Consider the following 18,967-nt stretch of genomic DNA (forward strand, 5'->3'; position numbering starts at 1 on the left):
CTCCGTTTCCAAGGGAATTGATTGATGGCGCCTGACTGTCGGGCTTCACGAACCGCGGACAGACGCAACGGACTGGGTTTCTTATGAATGCTGGTTCGTTGGCCTTGGACACACATAAACTGCTGGATTGCGACCAGACGATCAGGTGGTTTATGGGTTTTTAGCGTTTATAATGCAATTCATACCCATGTCTAATTGTATATCTATACACTGAAATAAGATCTCAAAATTTACCACCCTGTTCTAAGGATCCAAAGTTGGGAGGGTGATTTTGGCAATTGCTTTGAGTATGCATGTATGCTGCAAATAGGTGCAAAATGAAACTCCCAGTTACCACTGCTGGCAATCATGGTGGTGGCTACACACTGCTCCTAAAAGCCACATTTTCTTTACCTGCAAGATGCCAGAGTAAGGGCAGAAAGCATGCGGCTTTATGATAATGCTAGCTAGCCAATCAGATTTGATTATGATGCCTGAAGCCAAACCTGCTTTCATTCTGGCATCTTGAGAGTAATGGAAAAAAATGGCACCAGCAGCAATAAGCAGTGTGATTGCTATCACTGTCAGGAGGACCACATGACCAGGCAGCAGCAATGAAAAAACAGGACAGGGATACTGCCCCATGAAACATGTCATATACCACAATCCTTCATCCAAAAGTTCCCAACTAAAGAAGTTGTGTAGAGAACTTTTGGCTCAACAAAAGGAAGGAAAGGAGGTGAATTGCCTGAGGGAGGGTCAACATGCAATCCAGTTCTGCAGAAGTGCATTTCAAACTTGAATCTCTAAACTGGCAGTTAATTAATCTTTCACATCTTAGATTAAATATGGCAAAACCAAAGGATTAACGAAAACAGTATTTTAAAATATCTCTGAATTTCATCTATGTGAAAGTGATGACAAAACATTTTGCTGTCACTGCACACAAAAGATCTATGGACTGGAAATGCTAACAATGCAACCAAAGACTAACCTTGAGGAGTTTGAAGAGAAAGTCAATGGAATGGCAGCAGGGAAGAGACAGAATGTAGTAAAATATGGTCAGATAAAGGCCCAGTTAGGAGCCTCTTTAAAATTCTAACATTCCAACAACATTTGTAGTTAAGACTGTGGCACTGGCTCCCAGATGGCTTGGTGCAGCCAGTCCAAGACTGCCAATTTTTTGTTTTATTGTATTTCCTCTGTTTATCACACCAGCCTTATTACCGGTAAGCCAGATGTTCCTGAACTCCCTTCCTTTTAAATAATCACCACCCATCCGTGTTTAGATTTATTTGATACCATTAATTACTCACCCACTTTACAAGGCAAATCCCAGCTGCAAACACAAGAATTGTAAAACACAGGGTGTCACAAGCACCACAGAGCACTGAGAGAACAGAAGCTTTTATTCAAACATGTGTGCCAAAACTGCTTCTTTTCATGCGCTGCAGTTAAAGATCAATAATTTTCAGATCACATACATATAAGAAAGAGGGGGGAGGGAGGGATAGGTTAGCCTTCAGCTGACTGGAGGATGTGAATAAAACTGGCAATTTTGCACATTCACATGAAGACAGAGAATATAGTCAAAAAACATCACAAACAGAAAAATTTAGAGATTGCCCAATCAAACAAAAGAATCTCCAAGTGTGATGCTGAGTAATGTATACTAAATGACAGCACAAACAGGGAATTTAGTATATTGGTTAATACTCAGCACCAGGTGATTTGTGTAACCCATTCTCCAACATAACTTGAAGACTATGAATATTGACTAGGAAATGTTGAAAAAAAATCCTGTTTATACAGACAATTTATGCATACCATCCATGTGTTCGTAATCATTACTGTTGAGACACATTAGTTATTTAACATAAAAAATTCTATTAGATCTAAGACTACCTTAGATATAATACAAGATATAAGGTTGGATCCAACCTGCTTATTGACTGGCAAAAAAGGGAGGACCACCCTTATATCACCAAACAGCCTATGCTGAGGCGCATGTCGTAAAGTCTTATGGGAGCGGGGATGCAGTAAAGAGGAGAGTTAAAGGAGGCTGAGTGTCTGGCTGGATCTAACCCATAGTTGGGGGAAGCAAATAGCTTTTTAAATATTTATTCTCCACCAAAGCTACAAAGTAATCTTTGAAGATGCTGAATACATTCAAAGATGCAAGTGACAATTATTATTGATTTCTAAGTCCCATTCAAAACTATAGTTATTAAATACAGCCAATGCTTGTCTGCCAAACAAAATCAAAAGCAAAGCTCCCATTGATTTGGATACATAATACAGGATTTGGCTAAAAATTGTTTTAGAGATTGTCTTTCTCCCTCTTAAAGTTCAAGATAAAGAAGCTGTTTTGTATGTATTATTCTGTAAGTACGTGATTTTCTTTTGAATCTTTGTATAGGGCATAGCTATTTACAAGCATAGTAAGTGTCTGAATAACAATTATAGGAATGTTTCTGTACATCTTCTTTTCTTTCTGACACACACACATTTTAAAGTATCAGACGCAGCACATCAAATGAAGAATGAGAGAATCTTTATATAAATAAAACTTTGGCACACAAGGTGAATAGGTCCCGAGGTGACAGACAGAGTTTATGCCAGCTGGGAATTATTGAGCTTTTGGTACTGGTGAATAGAAAGCAAATAGCACAGATGAGCTTCCCTAATCTTTGCAAATATTGCTTTCTTCTCTTGCATGGTAGAATTGTGGGTACAAAAGCTGCAGTGTTTCCTGAACTATTGTATTGTCAATGCAGAGAATGTACTTTAATCACACCAGCTGTGAAGAGACAATTCTTAGTTTTGCACTGTAGGCTCTTGGTGTACCAAAGCAATGATTCACCATGGCATGTATTTTGCCAAACTCGCGTGAGAAAACGCGATATTTCGCGTTTTCCCCGTCGCGATCCGGAACATGGCGGCATGCAGCGCCTTCTGCTTAGTTGTCTGGAAACGGCCCTGGACATGTATTGCTACTGGGTGGATAACACACTGCATGTAAATGGATACTGTATGTGAAGTTCTTCTCCCTTGAGCTGAAGTGCAGGGAGTCCTCATCAAAACAGTTTAAAAGTATACAAATATCCTAAAAAAATCAATGGTTATTCTAAAACGAAATTAACTGAGAGATCTCTGTCTTTTGGTGCTACACCTCTGAAGATGTGAAACATCAGGAATTACAATGCCAAGACCACGGCTATACAGCCCAGAAAATCCACAACAACCATCTCATAACATAGTTCTGCAAGATCTCAGTGGCACGCTTTTCTTAAAGAAGCAGACATATAAGGCTTCCATAGCTACTGAAACCTTTTCCTCTCAAAGCTATCCCACATCTGGAACTATTTTACTATCTAAAACTATTGAGTATTCAGCAGCAAAGTACAATAACATAACTTATGTAAAAAATGTTAGCCAATGTCTCTCAAAGTTTGTATTAAAAACAAAGAAATACTCTAAAAACGAAGTAAACAACTTTCTCAGATAACTCTGCCTCTCAAATTACTGTTGTAGGAATGCAGAGATATATCTAATTGACAATACAACTTTATATGGCATGGTTGTATAACTTTCTTCAAGGCAATTAAAATATTTTTGGTATTACCATATGATATATGTTATTGGATGGGAGACCTCCAACAAAGACCAGGGTTGCAGAGGCAGGCAATGGCAAACCACCTCTGTTAGTCTCTTACCATGAAAATCCTGCCAGGGGTTGCCATAAGTCAGCTATGACTTGAGAGCACTCTCCACCACTCATATGTTGTAAAATGAAATACTTGTAAAATGAAATACTTTTTATTAGGGTAATGGCATATAAGAGAGAGAGAGAGAGAGAGGAAGGGTGCACATGAGCATGTGCAGGGAAGGAAAGCATAAAATTGTATTTATATACAGTAACATAATTCTTCCTTTGATTCCTCTAAGGAACTCAGAACAGTTTACATGGTTTTCCTCTCTTCCATTTTATTCTCACAATAACTGTAAGGTAGTTTCAGCTGACAGTGAGTGGCCCAGGGTCACTTGATGAATTCCATGGCAAGCAGGGATTTGAATCTGGGTCTCCAAAGGCCTAGCCCAACAATCTAACCACTACAACATACTGGCCATCTAAACAATTTTTGTTTTTTGCTGACTCAACTATCCTATGTATAGGAGCAATCCTGCCCTAGACTTACTCCCAGGAAAGCATCCTTAGGATTACAACCATTAAGCGGATGCAGCCAAATTTTTAGCAGTCCTATCTTCTTAATTGGCAAACCACCCCATAACAAAAGTCTGCCAAGAAAACATCATGATGCGATGTCCCGCCATGGGTCAGTAATGACTAGACATGGGCACAAATGGAAAAAACAAACAAGCTGTTCGTTGTTCGTTGCCATCCATGAACAACAAACAACGAGCATGATCCTGTTCACAAACATGTTAGTTGTTCGTGGCCCCTTAAAGATCCCTTTAAACTATCAGCTGGCAGGTGGCAGGGGGAATTCCTCCTGCCGCCTGCCAGCTGATAGTTTAAAGGGCCCTTTCCTGACACATGCAAGGGGAAGGGCACTTTAAACACCCCACAAACTGAACTTCCCAATGTCCAATACCCACCAAATGTGCTGGGGACATAGTCCTCACTGTCCTCCAAAGACCCCCCAAGTTTCAGAGGATTGCACCCCGGGAAAGGCATGATCCATGGGTCCTTCCCTTTGTTGTCATTTTCTCTTCACAGTGGCAAAAATGGGACTCTCTGGTGGAAGCTACTTTGAGGGGTTAAAGCCAGAAGGAAAGCCAGAAGGAGTTCAGACAGAGTTCAGTCCCTGCCGTTGCCAGGGGAATTGATTGAAAGACCTCAGACTGTCTGGCTTGATGAACGGCTGATGAAGGCAATGAATGAGGCTTGCAACGACCGCTTGTTTGTTTAGAATGGAGCCTCACGAACGGCTTGTTTGCGAACAGACGAACGGGCTGTTCGTGGTTTTTTTCCATTCGCAATGCTGTTCGTGCTCATGTTTAGTAATGACTCGGTGCTTGCACAGGGGACTACCTTTTCCTTTACCTATCTTCTTAATGGCAAACACAAGCAAACTGCTGGAACCTGGAAGAATTTGAGCATAAATGTGCCTCAAAAGAATTGTAGCTCTTTTCACACTCACCCCCCACCCCACACACACTTTGGGTTAGATCCAGCCAACTTTTTCACTCAATCTCATTTAATTCCCTTCCTTACTACAGCCCTGGTTACACATGGCTTTTGTCCATGTTGGTCCCATGTTCTCCAGCTAGGCTATTTTAGTGTATAAGGGACCTATCCTTCCTTTTTTGTCAGTAGACAAACTGATTGGATCCAACTCTTTAAATAGTTTAAATGATTAATTGCATCTTATTTCCTAAGTATGAAGCTATCCTCCTAACCAGAGAGCCTTTCTCTGATTGAAGAGCCAGATTACTTGTATTGGATAATGGTTCTACATTTAGCTGCATGGAGCAGTCAAATACAGCCTGATGTATTCTGATTCTATGGGAGTAAAGGAGGGGGGCAAACTGCAAGTTAGCTGTGCTTAAAAAGTAGGTCCGTTTAATGGCTCAACCACAACCATTCTAGAAAAGTCTACACAACACAACAGGCCACAGTGTAAATTGAAACATATACAAAAGATCACTGTGTTAAAGTTAAAGGGCTAATGAATCTATTATAGATTTTTATAAATACCCATAAATAATTGTTGTTTGAGATGTCTGCTAGGATATATAGGATGAAATCCTTAGTGTATATATGGAGTTATATTTAATTCAAAGTGATACTACACATCAGAAAATCACCTGAAGTCAAGAACAATTACAACTACAAAACATATATACATGAAAGAACATCTCTCCATAACACTCAAGTATAGAGTACCCATCTCATATACAAACAATACCTAAGACAAAGGTCCAGCTTTTCATCATCTGAATGGTGTTGAAAAGTTGGACCTTTGTCTTAGGTATTGTATATGAGATGGGTGCTCTATACTTGAGTGTTATGGAGAGATGTTCTTTCACGTATATATGTTTTGTAGTTGTAATTGTTCCTGACTTCAGGTGATTTTCTGATGTGTAGTATTACTTTGAATTAAATATAACTGCACATGTACACTAAGGATTTCATCCTATATATCCTAGCAGACATCTCAAACAACAATTATTTATGGGTATTTATAAAAATCTATAATAGATTCATTAGCCCTTTAACTTTTACATGGTGATCTGTTTTATATGTTTCAACCACTACTATTGGCAGCTGAGAAGGTTCTGTATGCTCCCTGTGCAGGCAGAAAAGCTACTTCAACCTACAGTATTATGCATTCCAAATGTAGTTTATTTAATAAGGCAAGGCCTGTTCTGGACCCTGTAGCTTATAGAGCACTTTATGCATGAAAGTGAGAAGTGACTACCATGCACGGCATCTATTTTCACCTTAGAGCAAACCATCAAAGTGATCTGATACTGGGCTCAACTCACATGTAAATAAGCAATTAAATCACAGTGAGTTGAAATGTTAATTGTATTTTGCATGAAATTCACAGCTTCAGAGCCAGCATTCTTGGGCAGGGGTCAAGACTCCAGTGGCCAGGAAAGGCACACTGCTGCCTGGAGCCCTCAACACTGGTTTCTTACAACTGTCACTTGCTTGTTTGTCTTTTCTTCCAGAGTGGGAGGTGATGATGACTACTATACCTCCTGACTGCTACATACCTGCTCACTGGGCAAGTGAGTGAGCAGGCAAGAGCAATGGTAAAGAGGATCTTGTGATGGCAGGATGTTGTCTGTATTCCCCCATCTGCCACAGCCGCAGTAGCTGTGACTAAGCATTTTGAGCTTGGGTGTGTTTTTGAGTGGCCAATAAGGCTAAACATGAGAAATGACAGCCTATTTCTGATGGAGAGAGAGGATGGGATGGATTTTACTTAGAATGTCTTGTTAAACCCAATAATCTCAAACTTTTGAAATAGTATTAGCTTGTCTCTCAAGATTTTCACCTTTATCTTTGCACAAGTCACTAAGACACTATTTTTTCTGAGGTAAATTAAAATGAATATCACCGGGATACCTAACCTAACTCTGCCTTTCTATAGGTGCTTGATCCTTAACCACCTAGTTTTTCTTGATGTCTGAGCCTAATCTACATAGCTTTAGAGATGCCCGAGCCACATCTGAGGGTTTTTTCTGTTATTTTCCATTTCTCACTAAGTTTCCACTTTCATTCTCTCTGTCTCTGACTGACAAATCCACAACCTCCCATTGGTTGGAAACTCTAGAGATGTATATACATAGCAAGGAATCAGGAATGGGCGTTGACAGATGGAGGACAGAACTAGAAGCCACCCATCACAAAGCTGCTACTAAATAAGGGGGCTGCCAGAGGGAAAGGGGCCAACTGAGGCCCTTTGCCTAAAGGCAGTACGGCTCTTAAGGTCCATTACTGCACGGTATAATAGCATTGTGTGCTGCTAAAACATTGGTGGCAATGTTTTAGCAGTCACAGGTTAGCAGTCACAGTCTCCTGTGACTGCTAACCACATTAGTGGAATGCCACAAATGCTGCTGCTGCATCAGCATGCTTTTTGCCACAGCAACTGGTCACTGAATTAGCTGTTAGTCATTCCTTCCTTTATAGTGTAAGCAGCTGTAAAGTTCTGATCATATACACTGTAAGTAGAGCACACTGTGGCTGATGTTAAAAGGTTATTAGACTGTGTCTGACTGCAACATAATTTCTTTTAAGTCCTAACAGCCATTGATTTCACTGAGCTTTCAGGTTTTTCCCCCCTTTCTACATAGGGAAACCATTTACAACCGGTTTTATTGAAAAATCTTCTTGGCAATTAAACTCCTTTTCTCTTTGGTACAGCCAATTTAAATGGAGCTGACAAGTTTAAGACTACATATTGAGACAGAAAAATGTCACTATTGTTTGGTAGCAGATTGAGCTGAAAGTTCAGTGGCAATAGTTACAGCCCTCTAAATCATGTGAAGACTGCCTAAGAATTGTAGGAGGCAAAGGCTAACAAAGCTTTCCCTGCCCACTGATATATATACCAAGTAGGCCAGGCTTATGAAGTAGCTCCATGGGATCCTTGGAGTGAATTGAAATAGCATGACCTGAGACAACTGGAAAACTTTTTTTTTTTTTGGCAGGCTACTGAGAAACATAACTAAGTACCTGACACTACTGTTTTCTTTTTTCTGAAGTATCAAAAGGAGACACTGAATAAGATGAAGTCTTGATTTTAAAGGGCAAAGGTGTCCAGACAGTGAAAAAGATTTTGCAAGGACAATGACTTGCTGTAAAGCAGTGATTCTTACTCAGTGACTTGGAAACCATATGTGGCTCTTTGACATGCTACCTGTGGTTCTTCTGAGCACAGTTCCCCAATGTGGCAATTGCCATATGTTCTTTAAAGTTCTAGTTTGCATCCCAAACAAGGACACAGTAAAGCGACTTCCCATCTTACCTTGGATTTGGATGCTGTTTGGCTGAAAAGAGGTATTTGTTAACGGCTCATATGTCTTCAGGTGAGTTCCCACAATTTGCTGAATACTGGAAGACTGTGGTGTCCTTTTCTGATTCAAGGGAGGGGGAGCAGGAATTCTTCTGGGGCTTATATGGTGAGGAGGAAAAGGAGCAGTCGCTGAAAATCTGGGAAATTAAGAAAGAAGCAATAATATTAGAAACTGTCAACCATGTTACCCTAATGGTCACATTGAAATAATTAAATCCTCCGTATGTTCTTTTGAAACTAAAAAACCACTTTCCTCAAATCTTTAAAGAAAGGCATTAATTATAGTGAAGCAAATCTTTTGAACTATAAAAATATTGTTCTTATTTGGGTTATAATTCATGGACAGTAAAATATACATAGATATGTGTACTTCGCAATCAGATTACAGAAGTTTCTGTTATTTAAATTACAATTAGATGACAGAAATTTCTATTAAAAATGTAAGGTCTAATAAATTCCTGACTTGTTTTGTTGACAACATCTTCCAGAAGGTGGAGAAGGAAACAATGGGGTCTGTTATCTTGGACCTGATTCTTACCAACAGGGAAGAACCTGTTGATGAGGTGAAAGTAGAGGCACCCTGGATAGTTATGACTATGTAATTTTGGAATTTAAGATCTTCTGAGCCTCCTGAGCCTGCGAAAGCGGGGAGGGCGGAATATAAATATAATAAATTAAATTAAATTCTTGGGTAAGGGAAAAGCTGAATGTAGTCAGACATATAGGTAGGATTTTAGAAAAAACTAATTTTAACAAGCTCAAAGTTATTTTGGGTAGAATCCCATGGTCAGAAATACTCAAGGAGACGGGAGTTCAAAATGGGTGGGAGTTTCTTAAAAGTGAGATATTGAAGGCACAAACACAAATGATTCCAATCAGAACAAAAAAAATGGGAGAAATCTAAAGAAGCCAGAGTGGCTCCATAAATAGCTTCTAAAGTTCTTAAAATTTAAAAAGACACTTTTAAGAAATGAAAGGAGGGCTGTATAACCAAGAATGAATATAAACAAATTGCCACTGCTTGTAGAGAGAGTGTTAGAAAGGTTAAAGCTCAATATGAACTTAGAGTGGCATAGGGTTGCCAGGTGGGAGATGAGAGACATGGCATTCACCTTTGCAGATGTGTTCCCGGGCCGCACTTCTGGGAGTAACATCATTGCTCAGGGCCTTGTGGGAGCACTCCTGTGCTCTGCAGCAGGCCAATTTTGGCCTGTTTGGGGCTGAATTGGGCCTGTTTGGGGGCTAAATTGGTCCATTGTGAAGTCCAGGAGCTCTCCAGGGCCCTTCCAGCAGTGCTCCCGCACTCCACAGCAGGCTAAATAGGGCCCATATGGGGCTGAAATCAGCCTGCTGCAGAGCGCAGAAGAGCTGCCGGGGTGGTGCAACAGGTCCTGGAGTGCTCCTGCGCTTCACAGTGGGCCAATTTTGGCCCCAAACAGGCCATTTGGGGCCCAAATCAGCCCACTGCAGAGTGCGGGAACACCCCACATTGCCCGGGAGAGCACCCCGGGAGGTGTGTTCCCCCACCTTTCCCCCCTCCAACCAAGTAAGCAGGGGTGGAGGGTGAGAGCGGGCGATCCTCCACCCCCAGTGGGGGGCTGGCACCCCTAGGATAGCAAGAGATGATAAACACAACAAAAGAGTTCTTTGGTTATGTTCAGAGCAGGAAAAAGAATAAGGAAGTGACAGGCCCACTGCAAGGTGAAGAAAGTGAAGTTTTAACCTGTGAGAAGGAAAGAACTGCTCAGTTCCTACTTTGCCTTGATCTTCTCTTGTAAGCAGAACTATACTTATCCTGGCAAAAAGAGAACATATGAGGAAGGAAGGGAATTGCAGCCTAGGCTAGACATAGGGATAGTACATAAACACATAGCTTCTTTACATGAAATCAAGTCCTCAGGGCCAGATGAATTGAACCTTAGAGTACTAAAGGAACTTGTTGTGGAGCCTCTGTCTATAATGTTTGAGAATTCTTGGAAAACAGATGAGGTGCCAGAAAATTGGAGACACGCAAATGTTGTTTCCATCTTCAAAAGAAGGAAAAAGGAGGATCCAGGTAACTATCGACCCATCAACTTGATGTCCATACCTTGAAGAGTCTTGAAACAAATCATCAAACAGTCAGTCCTTGAACATTTAGAAGCTACAGCTGTGATTACTAAGAGCCAGCATCAGTTCCTGAAAAATAAGTCATGTCAGACTAATCTTATCTCCTTTTTGAGAGAGTTACTACTGTGGTGGATCAGGAGAATGCTGTGGACATCGTTTATCTTGATTTCAATAAGGCTTTTGGTAAGGTTCCACATGATATTCTTGTTGACACCAAGTTGATAAAATGTTGTTTGGATCCTCCTGCTGTTAGATGGAGTTGTAACTGGTTGACAGATTGCACCCAAAGAGTGCTTGTAAATGGTTCTTCATCCTCTTGGAGAGGAGTGACAAGATGAGTGCCTCAGGGATCTGCCCCAGACCCTGTGTTGTTCAACATTTTAAAAAATTACTTGGATGAAAGAATAGAGTAGATGCTCATTAAATTTGCTGATGATACTAAATTGAGAGGGGTACCCTGGAAAGGAGACAGCTGAGAGGTGATATGATAGCCATCTTCAAGTAACTGGTGTCACATAGAGAATGGAGCAGAGTTATTTTCTGCTGCCTCAGAGGGTTGGACCAGAACAAACAGGTTAAAATTAAATCAAAAGAGTTTTCAGCTAAACACTAGGAAGAACTTTCTGATAGAGTGGCTCTTCAGTGGAATAGGCTTCCTTGGGAGGTGGTGGGCTCTCCTACCTTGGAGGTTTTCAAGAAGAGGCAAGATGGCCATCTGTCAACAAAGCTGATTCTATGACCCAGAATGAATTTAGGAAGTTTGTGAATGGGAGGATAGGAATGGATGAGCCAATGCTAGGCTCTAGTTGTCTTGGGAATACCAATTACCACTTTGGGGTTAGGAAGGAATTTTCCTCCAGACCACATTGGCCAGAGGTGCTGGAGGTTTTTTACCTTCTTCTGGGCATAAAGCAACGGTCTCTGGTGTGTGTGTGGGGGGGGGGGGGAGGGTAGCTGTGAATTTCCTGCATTGTGCAGAGGGTACCCCTTTGGGGTACCTTTCAGCTCTATAGTTCTATTTATGAGGAAACCCCTGTCCACTATTCATTTCTATCTGGAAAAGTGGCAATCCTACAAAGCAAGGAAGGGCCTACTCAGGCCCTGGATTATTTACAAGGTATCTCCTCCCGGACTTATCTAGTGGGAAAAGATTATTCTGTGGGAAGGTAGTAGAAAATTAGCTGGTGGCCCCATTCTAAAAGGACTGCATTAGGGCAATATGCAATCCATGAGGCTTCCCCTACAAATCTGTTTCAGCAGAAATGGAGAGAATAGGGTCTTCAGGGACCAGGTCGATGTCTACGGCCTCCTATCTCCATCCCCTTTCACCTCTAAATCCTGGCTTTTGGCATAAAGTACTTTCAGTCCTGTTTTTTGCACTTTCCAGCAACTGGCAAAGAAAGAGACAGGCAAAAAGAACTTTTCCACTTGCTCCTGCCTGATGGATTGAGCTCAAGGGTCAGCTCCCTTCTTGGAGACTGGCAAGAAGACAGATTGTCAGGAGATAAAATAACTCCTCACACTGAACTACACCTCTGTTTATCTGACATATAGAAAGTATATTGGATCTTAATGGTGACTCACATGCAGTCACTTTTGACAATGGGTTGGGGGAAAACTCACACAAAGACTTGCGGGGATTTGGGTAAGCAATTGTACAAACATTTTGGAATCCAACTCATTCCCAAACATTTAGGACTCCTGCTGTAAGTGTCTACATATTAATTCAGCTACCAGTTTAAGTTCTGCAGTTGTAGGTTTGCAAATCTTTCAGGGGAATAGAAAAGCTGTGGGATTGCTTTTTACATTTTTGCATTCACATGGAAAGATTATTGATTTGCTGCCAGGGATCAGAAACAATGCGCAGATGGGTGCCTTTTTGTGTAAAGAATTCTGGGATATCATCCTCTGTGTTTTGCAAAATTCACCTGTGAAATGTAATCAATGAAAAATGGCTTTAACTGTCAGGCAGCAACACAGGGAGAAAATCCTTTTGAAAGCTTTACATAAAAGCACAGTTTTAAAGATTTCAAATTAGATTTAACATCTAAGTAAAGCTTCCCTATGATAATGCAGCACTTTGTATAGCCCAACCAGTCTCCTATTTAGAAGACTTTAGTGGTCTTTATAATGATTTATGAATCACTTCATGAATTCCTGGCTTACTCAAGTTGGTGACTATAGCATCTACTTATACAGCCTGCCCATCTCACAAAAGAGAAACTTGGCCTTGGTTCAATCCAGATTTGTCCCCAAATAAATCACAGTGAGTTACTGGGGGAACAGCAAATTAAATTTTGGGCATGCAGCAATCAATACCAGCTTGTAACCACCAGGAAACTGCCTTCAAAAATTGTGGCCGTGGCCTGAAGACCGTCCATGTAATAACAGACCAGGTTTTTAAAAAAGTCTTGCTTTGTACCTCATTCTGACTGCAAAGTCTAAGAAGATCAGCTCATTCAAGGTTTTACCCAATTCTCTATTGCCAAGAGTCTTCAAATGAAGTTAATAATGGGGGCTGGGCATGTGTGGATGCAATCAAGAATTTAATTAAAGTCCAAGTATACTGAATATGACAGAATCATGGTGCCAAAGTCAGGAATGAAACTAGACAACAAAGATGCCAAAAGAACTCTCAGGACAGAAGGTTTCCACCATTACTGAATGTCAGAAACAACTTTGTTTGGGTTTAGAGAATTTACTGTATTTCCCAATGGAGATGTAGTTCAAGCTGGTTTGTTATTAGTAAATCGATGATTTCTGTCACCTGATTCCACTTCACATCTTACTGTAAGCCAGGTCTGTGATAGGATATTTTGATGCTTCTAGTTTTATTTCACTAGCAGCCATTGGTGCTCCAAAATGTATCAGTACTGCAGTGCTGGAGATAGTCTTTTCAACCCCTCCTCCAAATATTTTACCAATTTTACTCACAAATGTGCATGTGAAATTGCTATTTATCCCACAGAATATAGGATAATACCTGCATTAACTCTGACTTGCTAGTTTTGATTCTGCTGACACCCAACTCATTTCCCTAGGCATCAGGAGGGGTGGCAACAGGAAAGAGTGATTCATTGCATAACCTAAACCCCCCCCAAATTGGCTCATAGTTTTAGAAGACCATAATTATTCTAAATAATCATGGATTTTGTTTGTTTGAACTATTCTCTTCTCTGGGTCCATGCATGTAGAGTTGGTAAGGAAATGGAGAAGGCAGGTGAGGGAAATTAACATTGCATCGGTATAGCAAATTGTGAAGCTGGTGTTTGGGCAAAGAATACACAACATACCATCCTTTGGATGAACCAAAAGAAAGAGAGTATCACAATATCAGAATCAGTAAAGAGATAATAGCCGTGAAAACTAACAAAATACTAAATTAAGAATACACTCAAAGCAATATGGTTGAGCTTATTATTTAGTCTGTAAACCTTATTTGAATAGCAAAAGTCTATATTTCATGATCTGAGGCAAAACTGGCCACCTGTAACCATAAGCACACAAGCGGTATATCTGATGTACAATAAAAGAAACTCAAACCTTTAAAGTGCAAGTGCTCATCAGTTCAATTATATCTGAATAATTACCACAATCTTATACAATTAGTAAACGTATCACAAAAAGTGCCAGTGCCTCTTACCATCTCCATGGAGTGTGCAACAAATAATTCTACATAATTCATAATAAATAGTTCTCATCCAAAAACACAATCACATTTATTTATTCCACCAAAATTCATGGATATTTATAAAGCCAATAAGGAAGAGAAGGTCCAGAGTTGTTGTGTGACCACAACTTTATTGATTACAGCCATTGGATCATTGGCACGGCATATAACAATGGATCCACAACGTTGAATGGCCCCTTGCCACTCAACGGCATGCATTCCCCAGCATACCTGTGGCCCTCCATACCTGGAGCTTTCCATCCAGATCTAACCCCAACCCCAGTCAGCATGCCTCACCCCAGTGGATCCAACCCAGTGCCTTGAAACCACTGCCAAGTTGTGACATGCTCAGCTGCAGCTGGTACCTAGGGAGGGAGGGAAGGAGACCATCAACTGCTTCTGCCACCCTCCAAGAATGGTGGTGCAGACAATGAGGGGCTGCTGGTCATGAGCCAGGCCCCTCCCATGCTCCTCCATGCACTGCCCTTGTCTGAATAAGCAGCCTGCCCAGCTGCAATGTTGCCTGTCAGTAAGTCTGCAAGCCCCCTTATCTGTTTTGGATTGCACTGTAAGACCCTTACTGCAAAATTATCTACCTACTGAAATGAAGGCAGGCTAGGACACATAAATGTTATTGGATCCATGTCAATGTAGAGAACAGTTGGTTTTCTTCAAAGATTTATCCTCTTGGGTTTCATGTTGCTTTTCTGAGCACATTTCTTCCCACAAGAACATAATCATTTCAAAACATTTTGCTATACTAAATTCTTACAGTAGAGAGCAGAGACAGCAGACATTTCTGTTGTACAAGTACAGTAAGAAAATGGAAAGCATTTTATTCTAGTAAGAAGCTGGTTCAAAAATCTCTAAAAAGAGTTACTTTCCAAGCCTAAAAGGAAGATCTTTCAGTTATGGTAGAAAGCCTCCAGAGTCTGTTTTCTCTGACTCATCCTCTGCTCTTCTTTGGATTATTCCTCTATACTTGGAAACCTTTCTTTACTGGTTAGAACTTTCTGGCAAGTAAAGAGGAACTAATATAACTATATTTTGTGTTTTCAGAGCAAATTATTACCCTCTGGGTTTTTTTCTTCCCTGATTCTATTAGGAGGATTTCTTTTCCCCAGCCTGTTCAAACACAGTGATGTTTCCTCAGAAAAGAATATTTCAATTACTCTTGAGTCTTCCCTGCAGCAGAATGTAGTGCCTCTGAAACTCAGCTTGAAAAAGTATTCAATTTAAGCATGTGTATTCAATTCTAGCACACATTTATGCTTGTATTCATTGGAAGAAAGACAAGAATATAAGCCGAATAAGGGATTTGCGCATTATAGGTTGCCAACTCTGGATTGGGAAATTCCTCAAAATTTTGGAGTGGAGCTTGGGAGGACAGGGTTTGGGGAAGAAAGGGACCTTAGCAGCTTATGATGCCATAGAATCCACCCTCCAATGCATCAGTTTCCGCCCCCCCCCCCAGGGGAACTGATCTCAGTAGTCTGGAGATAATTTGTAATTCCAGGAGATCTCCAGACCCCCACTGAGGAGGCATGTGGGTCATGGACTTGGCAGGCGGGTCAGCTGACGCTCGGATCTGTGCCCTATGCACGCCTTTGTTCCCTGAGCTGTAATTTCAATAAAGTTGTGGCCACTTCCAGCACTGTATCTGCATGTTTTGTTGCCATGCCCCCTCCCTGCTCTCCTCCCCCACTTAGCACTTGCCTGCAATCCACCCTTCAATGCAACAGTTCCCCCCCCCCTTCCCGGGGAACTGATCTCAGTATCTGAAGATAATTTGTAATTCCAGGAGATCTCCAGGCCCCAGCTGGATGTTGGCAGTCCTAGTGCAGTTTTATTCTCTAATTGCAAAATCCCCAAGGATAACACATAAAAATAACAAAGAAGACTAACAACTGAATCTATGCTGGAACAAGCAGCAACTACTGGTACTTGGTTATGAGAAAAAGTCAGGTCTTTTTCCTCCAGAAGTATCATGACATTAAAAAAAAAGTCAGAGGAAACATTTCATTTGATAATTTTGTTTAAGGCTCAGGCCCAAGTTTCGATTTATTGCTCACCTCTTATCTTCGAAGTGTGCCATTATTAGCTGGAAGACAATTTTTCACTAAACAGAAAAGAGGCACCTCTTTTTTGCAACCAACCCCCTCAAACGTTCTGGCTACATGAGGAAATTACTGATTTTATAACCACATTGTATGGGACTTTAAATATTCCTTTAAAGGAACAAATGTTTCTTTAAATAAAGGAATTAAAGATCCAAAAGTAATGTGGGGGGAGGATACCCTCTTAGGGCTCCAACCCCTCTCAATTTCAAAACAATGCAATCCAGCTCTTCTGTCTCCTCAGCAGCATGCAACAAATGTCTGCATAATAGGTGTGGATCTCTTCTGTAGCCTGCCCATAAATCTCTTCCAGTTCACTGGCATGTCTCTAGACCTCAACAACAGAAAGAGAAACTACCACGGATTAATGGAAGAAAATGTGAAGGAAAAATTCCTCCATGGTAAGCAATCTATGCCAATGACAAGTTTTGAAAAAAACAATGCCTTTAAAGTGCAAAGTACATATGTACTAAATATCAGTATCAAAAATATATATGTATGTTAATAAATAGATAACCAGAGTAATGATGACCAAGATACAAAATATCACAATAAATACATCACAGTTAACGTTTCTACTGGTTGAGGCAACAATAACCATATAGTGTAACAATTTTCTCCTGCTGCAAAAAACAAAGTTCTCACATGGAAGGCTTCTGATGACAACCGTATTTTTATGGCTTTTGTAGTCTTAATGGCAGCTGGGACTTGATAAAGAGAGATGGCTTTGGGCCTATGTTTTGCACATGAATATGACAGGAGATTGCTGATTGTTGTCAAAACTAAGTTTATTAACATTGAATTGAGACTCAGAACAGGTATGAATGGTGAGATGACCCAAAGAATTCCAGCAACTAGTGTGAAATTGGCCTCCCCCCCCCACCCCAGCACCAGCCAGGTGAGTGGTGATGGGAAGCAGAGGCTGCAGACAAGGGATCCCCCGCCCCCAATGGGAGTCTGGCAGCCCTACTCACATGACTCCTCAACAGATTTGGAAGCTTTTTATAACAGAAATCTCTGGAAGCAAATTATAATAAAACCACAATTATGGGTTTTGGCAGAATACCAAATGGACTTTCAATGGTTTTCCAATTGAACAGACCAAGAGCTTCAAATATTTAAACACAAATTTGGCCTGGAAAGAGTGAGTATTAAATCAGCAATTACAATTGCCACTTTCTAGTCAGTTCAGACTGTTCTGCATTTCTCTTTGTGTAAAATAACTTAGTTTTCCAAGCAATTAAAATGTTTATTGGCAAGATCAGTATTCAAGTTGTGTATGGTACAGAATTGTGGGTTTGGCTGACACTGACACTTTAGAATTTATATGCTCCTTAGACCTTTGCTGAGCCTTCCCAATAGAATACCGGCTGCATGGCCATGCTCATACTTTTTGTGATAATACAGTTGATGTATTTATCAAATGGTGTCTAAACTTAAAAGATCAACAATCCAAAGAAGGTGGCTTGTTAAGAGAGAAAACAGAGTTTGAACAACTAATCAATCACTGGAGATTCAAAATATTAGAAAAAGTATATAAAATCTTATTGCAATATACCACAGAATCAGAACAAGTAAAAAATTGCAAGATAGAATGGATGCAAAAGTTCCAAAGAAAATATATGAGCCAGTGGGAAAATGTATGGACTAAAGAAATCAAATTTACAGAACATCAAATATTAAAGGAGAATTAGTATAAAATGTTCTTCAGATGGTATATTACTCCTAATGAGATTGCAAAAGTTAATAAGGATTACAGCGGAAAGTGCTGGAAATGTCAAAATACAGATGCAACATTCTATCACATGTGGTGGACAAGCAAGAAAGCAAGGAAATGTTGGATAGAAATACACAAAGAAATGAAAAGGTATTAAAGTTTTACTTTTGTGATGAATCCTAAAAATATGTTATTAAGTATCTTGCAAGTAATATTATAAAAATACATAGAGAACTATTTAAATATATGGTGACAGTTGCAAGAGTAGTAAATGCAGCAAAATGGAAAGCAGAACACAGTCCAGATTTGACAGAATGGATGAATAAGCTATATGAATATGTGTCAATGACAAAATTAATATCTTATATATATATTATAGGCCAATCCTAGAATTTCAAGAAAAACTGGAAGGTTTTTTTCATCATGCAGCTGAAAATTAAGAATAGCTAAGAACAATTATCAGTAAAATAGATAAGTTATCAAATTTGTAATTTAAAATGTTGAATATAAATGTATCTTAATATAAATATTGTAGCTCATAGGAAGTGTCTTAAAGTTTAATGAAAGGGATGGTGGGGAGAAAACCTTTGTGTATTATATATTCTGATATATATTACTATCTCTGATTTACACAACTATGTTATACAATTGCTTTTTTCTTTCTGTATCCCCTCTTACTGTTTTTTGAAATAAAAACAAATATCATTAAAAGAAGTTGGTAAGAAGAATTGGGCAAAGTACTGCAAACGTATTTTAAACTAGTACAATGTGTCTTCAGATACATGTATATCATATCTAGAGATGATGGTATGTTCCCTAA

The 18,967-nt window shown here is 40.0% G+C and overlaps 1 protein-coding gene across 1 annotated transcript in view; it reads right to left on the minus strand.

Annotated features, from left to right (window-relative positions):
* Window positions 1–18,967, minus strand: part of GLIS3 (GLIS family zinc finger 3) — a 226,157-nt gene that overhangs the window by 8,645 nt on the left and 198,545 nt on the right. Inside the window, exon 8 of the mRNA XM_054987139.1 lies at window positions 8,487–8,671. Within this exon, the coding sequence (XP_054843114.1) occupies window positions 8,487–8,671 (185 nt within the window). The remainder of the gene's footprint in view (window positions 1–8,486; window positions 8,672–18,967) is intronic.

Source organism: Eublepharis macularius, chromosome 8 (genome assembly GCF_028583425.1).
Source record: "Eublepharis macularius isolate TG4126 chromosome 8, MPM_Emac_v1.0, whole genome shotgun sequence".
NCBI lineage: Eukaryota > Metazoa > Chordata > Lepidosauria > Squamata > Eublepharidae > Eublepharis > Eublepharis macularius.